The following is a 5342-nucleotide window of genomic DNA, read 5'->3' on the forward strand; positions in this document are numbered from 1 at the left end:
AATTATTTTATTCTAATTCAAAAAAAGGTAAAATTCTATAATTTAGATTATTTAAGAATCTACAAAAAAGGAGGAAAATATTTTTGAATCTGAACTCATTTGAGGACATATCCATACCTTCTGCCGGGCGGAGTGCCGATGACAAACTGCACACTAGGTGGACTGAGAGAACCAATGCTTGGTGGATGATTTCTGTGAGAATCCACGCTACGTTTCATGCTAATCGGTTGTGAACGAGGCACGACACTGCTACCGCCAGAACGGGCAGCATTCGTCGAGGGAGATTGTGGTGGTTGTTGAGTCACTGCGTTTCGTTGACATGGAACGGGAATCGGCTCAGAAATCGGTAGATAGCATGGTCTGGGTGGACTGATGGCTTCTCTACTTGTCTGTCTAGTATATCTAATGGATAATCATAGTTAGAAAAGTAATAAAAAATGCGATAATAAAATAATAAATTGATTTTATGTCTAAAAAATTTGCAATTTGATATATTTAATTAAGCGTTTTTTCTTGGGATACTGAGTGTAACTTCGCACTACACTAGTTGCGTGTTACATCAGTGCTGCTCTACAAAAGTGTACATACACTATAGTTACACTACTTCATGCGTGTTTAATTCTGCTACCAATTGACTTCCATTTTCAAATTTTTAATGTCACATTGACTCTACACCATCTCTTTGAGATCGTGCAGCAAAACCCCACTTCGTGCATAAAATTTGCACTACATTATAGCTATGGAAACACGTTACACTGAATGAATTCGCCTACCAGCCAAGGAAATATGCTACACTGTCTGCTACAGTGTTCTGTCTGTACACTGATAGGCGATAGTGCAGCCAAGAGAAAACATTATAAGAAGTAATAAAATGTTACATACTCGCCCAATTTCGATAAGCACGGTCGAGGTGGACTAACAGCTTCTCTACTCACTTGTTTGGTATACCTAAGAAATATTGAATATAAGACAACCATTCTAGTAAAACATTTTACATTTAAATAACAAAGTAAAAATAAAGATATGAAAATATATAAAGATCACGAAATCAGTTTTAGAGGATATTTCAAATCCGATATTAAATTTTTCCTAATTGTTTTGTATAACTTTTACTAATTTTCTTAATATTCATTTTTCTTTTCGGATCATCTAATGTATGTATATTACTTGACTGGCGGATTATTGTCAGTATCGCTGCTGATGTCGCTCGGCACAAGAACGAAATCATCATCAGGACTAGAACAAGGAGTCTCTGTCGTCTCGGGCTCCAATCTATTGACAATCGGCGTTCCTTCCTCAATCGGAATTGCCATTGTTCCTGGTGACGCCGGTAGATCGGTAGGCACGGGGCTTGGACTTAGACTCTCTCGAACACCCGTGAGGAAAGGGTGACCAAAGAATTGATCGAAATCCATACGGTCAGTCGCTTCGCGTCTCAGCAAGCCCATCAAGAGATTTGTCAGTTCAGTTGATGTTCCAGGTGGTATACTAAAAAAATAGACATGATACTCTTTCTTCTATATTATTTTTTGCTATAATTTTTTCTTCTTAACGTAAAATTTAAAAAATAAGAATTTCGAAACAGGCCAGATTAAAAAATTAGGAAAAGCTAATATGATTAGATATAAATGTGTGACAAGTGGCGCAATGAAGAATTCTATAAACATATAAAGAATCCGCTGCTTATGAAACATTTCAATCTATAATTCAGAAATATTTTCATCCAATATCAATTATATATATTGATATAAAACATGAAAAATTCTTATTAGACATTTCTATACCTAGGAACAAGATTCACAGTGTTTTCGTAGATCGACTTGAGTGCATGAGGATTATTTGCGGGATGTGGTGCCTTTCCGGTAAGACACTGGTATAATATAGTCCCAACGGACCACAGATCCGCCTTAGCGTCATATTGAAGAGACATAATAACTTCGGGCGCCATGTACATTGGCGATCCACACAAAGTCGCAGCCATCACGCCTTCCTGCAGAAACCTAGCAAAACCAAAATCCGCTGAAACAAAAAGAAATGTATCAACGTCATTTATTAATAGAGAAATCGATCTTAAGAAAGAAGAAAGAAATAGAGAAAATAGAGAAATAAAAATGTTTTTACCTATCTTTAATGTTATTTCATGTGGCTGTGGACAGGCTTTGCCACAGTTGTGATTCAATAGGATATTTTGTGGCTTCAGATCTCTGTGGACGATCCCTTTGGCGTGCAGTACTTTCATTGCACGAACCAACTGCTTGAGAAACAATCGGATGGTATCCTCGGAAAGGGTACCTTTTGCTATTACAAAAGATATGAATTATTTATACTAAATCCCTATTCACTCTATAGATGCCTTTTCATGCTGATGCTCGATGCTCATTTTCAGCATTAAATAAGCAAAGTGATCAAAATTGACGCTTGATACGTCAATTTTTATTATCTGACTTATTTTAACGCCAAAAATGAGCATCGAACATCAGCATAAAAAAAGCACCTTAATGCATTAAAGTTTCATTGTTTTCATTTTATTCAAATATTGTGCAATTTAAAAAATTTGTGTGTTGTGTCTGCTCACCATTTAAATAATCTCCCAAATCTCCACCATTACAATACTCCATAACCAGGAAGACATTATGATTAGATTCCTGCATCAAAATGATATTAATTTTAATGATTTCATAATATTTTTGCATAAATATTCTTGTAAAGATAATTGTCTCACCTTACAATCGTACAATGCAACAACGTTTTCATGATGTAGTTTAGTTAATGCCTGTAAGATAAAGTACATAAAAATTTTGTTACAATAAAAATATCATGCAATATTATAACAAACATATATTTTTTAATAATTCTTTTTTCTCTCTGTGTTCATGAAATTTTGAAAATTCATTATAAACAAAAAGGACATACTTTTAAAATTTTGATCTCCTTTTTCAGTAAGTCTTGTGACTTAGCCAAAGTCTTCTTTGTGATGCTCTTGATAGCTACTACCAGATTTGGTTTCTGCAAAATATAAAAATAGACAAAATTATTATTATTCAGTATTAATATAATAAAAATTATTAAATCATCCTGTAATAAAATTAATTAATCTGAATTAATTTAAAAAAAATGAATTCAAATTAAATTTCAAAATGTAGAATATAGATTTCAAATCTAAAAAGTTTAATGGATATTTTAACTCACGGAAGACATTTTACAAAAAAATCTCATAAGTAGATTCCTTTAGAACAATAACAAAATTCTATATTAAAAATCTCACAATCTTCTAACAAATATTACAAATATATCCTATTAATACAAAAATACGTTGTGATGCTAAAAATTATTTTAAAATCTTAACTGCAGAAAGAATTAACGAACTATATTTAAACAATTCACTAATGTGATTGATCCATTATTTCTCTGCCTGAGATCTCGGACTGATTTCCAGTATTGTAGACACAATACTTATAAGAAAACTCCTTTATCCTATATATATTATGTTATCTATCTTGATAAAATTTTACAAAGAAGTTTCAGAAAGCTTGCAAGACTGCTAAAACAATGGAATCTTCACAAAGAAGTATATTTAATATATCTAAGAACAAACAAACACACACATACACAGACACACACACACACACACACTTTATTAAGACATATATATATATATATACATTCATCTATAAATATATGTATATATTTCAGATAATTTTTAATGACAATCAATCAATCTCTGTTTTAAGGTAAGAACTAGATGATACTAACTTTGCGATGCCTGCCTCTAAAGACCACGGCAAAGGCACCAGTGCCGATCAGGTCCTTAGGATTGTATTCGTAATCGCCGAGGATCTCCATCTCTCTTGTTCGACGGGTGATCTTTACCGACGTGTTGAAGTCCACGGTTTACTAACAACACGAGGACGCATCGCCTATGATCAGAGATCGATACGTAACTAGCCTCGCGGTTGTCTGCTCCAAAATGACACAATGTTGTCACGCAGCTCCGAAAGATCTACATCTCATCCCGTCATTGTGTCGTCTGCAGGATCGTCCTCAATTGTGGCGTTGAATTACTTCTGCGACTTTAGAAGCAACGCAACGCAGAGGCACGAAAGGTGTGCAGCGTAGTAGAAGGGGCGACAGGCACGTTCGAAAATACAGGACACCCTTTGGAGAGGGGACACACACTCTGGTTACGCGTTATATGCTCTACCTCGGCATTGACGCAATCGTCCGATCGTCGAGAGAACGACGGAACGTCGGACATCATCGCGAATGGCGCGGCGATCGCCTGCGCGCATGACGTCGACGTCGCCGAGGAAGTTTAAACCTTTAAACTACAGCTTTCTATAACTAGACTGTTCACTTCGTCACTATATATGTATGTTTGACGTCGAGTACTGTCAAGCCATACTTCCGATGAAAGCTTCCATTTCTTGGTTCACTGTTCATCACAAATCTGTTATATACAAATCACAATAATATGTAATCGTGATACTTATAAAGACCGTCAACCCTGACCAAATCCTGAGCAAATTTTTGTGACTATCAACATGATGACTATCAAAAGAATTTCGATAATAAGATAATAAGATAATTGAGGAACGTTGGATCACCAGCTGAGTGCATCCAGTGAGTCCTTTCATCTGATTGGCATATTCTGTTAGATTTTAAAATATAGATCAATCAGATGAAAGAGTTCCTTGAACGCTCAATGAGCGGTTGCGCATCTAGATACACCCAATGGCTGCGTTCAGCATAGACTAGATCTAAAATTCTGATTGGATCTAAAAGAATACATTAATAACAGCGAGTATTCAATTATTTGTTGAGTCTGCTGAACGAGCCATTGGCCGAGGAATTGTCTGTCATGTGATTCTTTTATCGCTTAAAAAGGAGCATTGAGCGATATATGAAATGTAGCTTAATAACTTCTCGTCTATGGTGATCCCGAAGATTGACGGAAATTACCGAGAAAGACCGAAAGCAGCCGAAAATGGCCGAAAGTCGCAACGGTCCAGAAGGGCGCTCGCTTCGTGCGCGAAGGTTCATTGTCGATTCTCTTCTCTGAATCTCTCGTTGCGTTTTCGCATCGTTGTTCTCGCGCGGCGATAAGTCGCCGATCCGCGGGAACGTGATCAACTTTCCTGGCGAACACAGGTAAAATAAATTCCCAAGCAGACAGTGACAGGGATATCGAGATTTCATTCGAACGAATAAGATTTGCGCAGCGCCGCGCAGCCAGATCGATAATTGATTACTATGTGCATTATTCTAACCTAGGTGCCTATGAATCTGTTGGATTATTAAATTCTTGTGCGCACATATATATGTATGATGTATATATATATATA

General features: G+C 36.1%; 2 protein-coding genes across 3 annotated transcripts in view; one reads left to right on the forward strand and one right to left on the reverse strand.

Moving 5' to 3' along the window:
* Nucleotides 1–4256, reverse strand: part of LOC108693145 (serine/threonine-protein kinase ULK2) — a 7970-nt gene extending 3714 nt beyond the window's left edge. The window contains exons 1-9 of the mRNA XM_018201916.1: nt 3754–4256; nt 2914–3006; nt 2723–2773; nt 2576–2645; nt 2122–2298; nt 1785–2019; nt 1168–1488; nt 883–948; nt 118–402 (exon numbers count right to left, since the gene is read on the reverse strand). Coding sequence (XP_018057405.1) covers nt 118–402; nt 883–948; nt 1168–1488; nt 1785–2019; nt 2122–2298; nt 2576–2645; nt 2723–2773; nt 2914–3006; nt 3754–3843 — 1388 coding nt within the window. The 5' untranslated portion in view covers nt 3844–4256. The remainder of the gene's footprint in view (nt 1–117; nt 403–882; nt 949–1167; nt 1489–1784; nt 2020–2121; nt 2299–2575; nt 2646–2722; nt 2774–2913; nt 3007–3753) is intronic.
* Nucleotides 4257–5000: 744 nt separating this feature from the next.
* Nucleotides 5001–5342, forward strand: part of LOC108693175 (serine/arginine repetitive matrix protein 2) — a 17831-nt gene continuing 17489 nt past the window's right edge. For both annotated transcript variants that reach the window (XM_018201985.1, XM_018201988.1), the window contains exon 1: nt 5001–5148. The gene's annotated coding sequence lies outside the window, so the exon portion shown is untranslated. The remainder of the gene's footprint in view (nt 5149–5342) is intronic.

The sequence above is a fragment of the Atta colombica genome, unplaced genomic scaffold (genome assembly GCF_001594045.1).
Source record: "Atta colombica isolate Treedump-2 unplaced genomic scaffold, Acol1.0 scaffold88, whole genome shotgun sequence".
NCBI classification, from domain to species: Eukaryota; Metazoa; Arthropoda; class Insecta; order Hymenoptera; family Formicidae; genus Atta; species Atta colombica.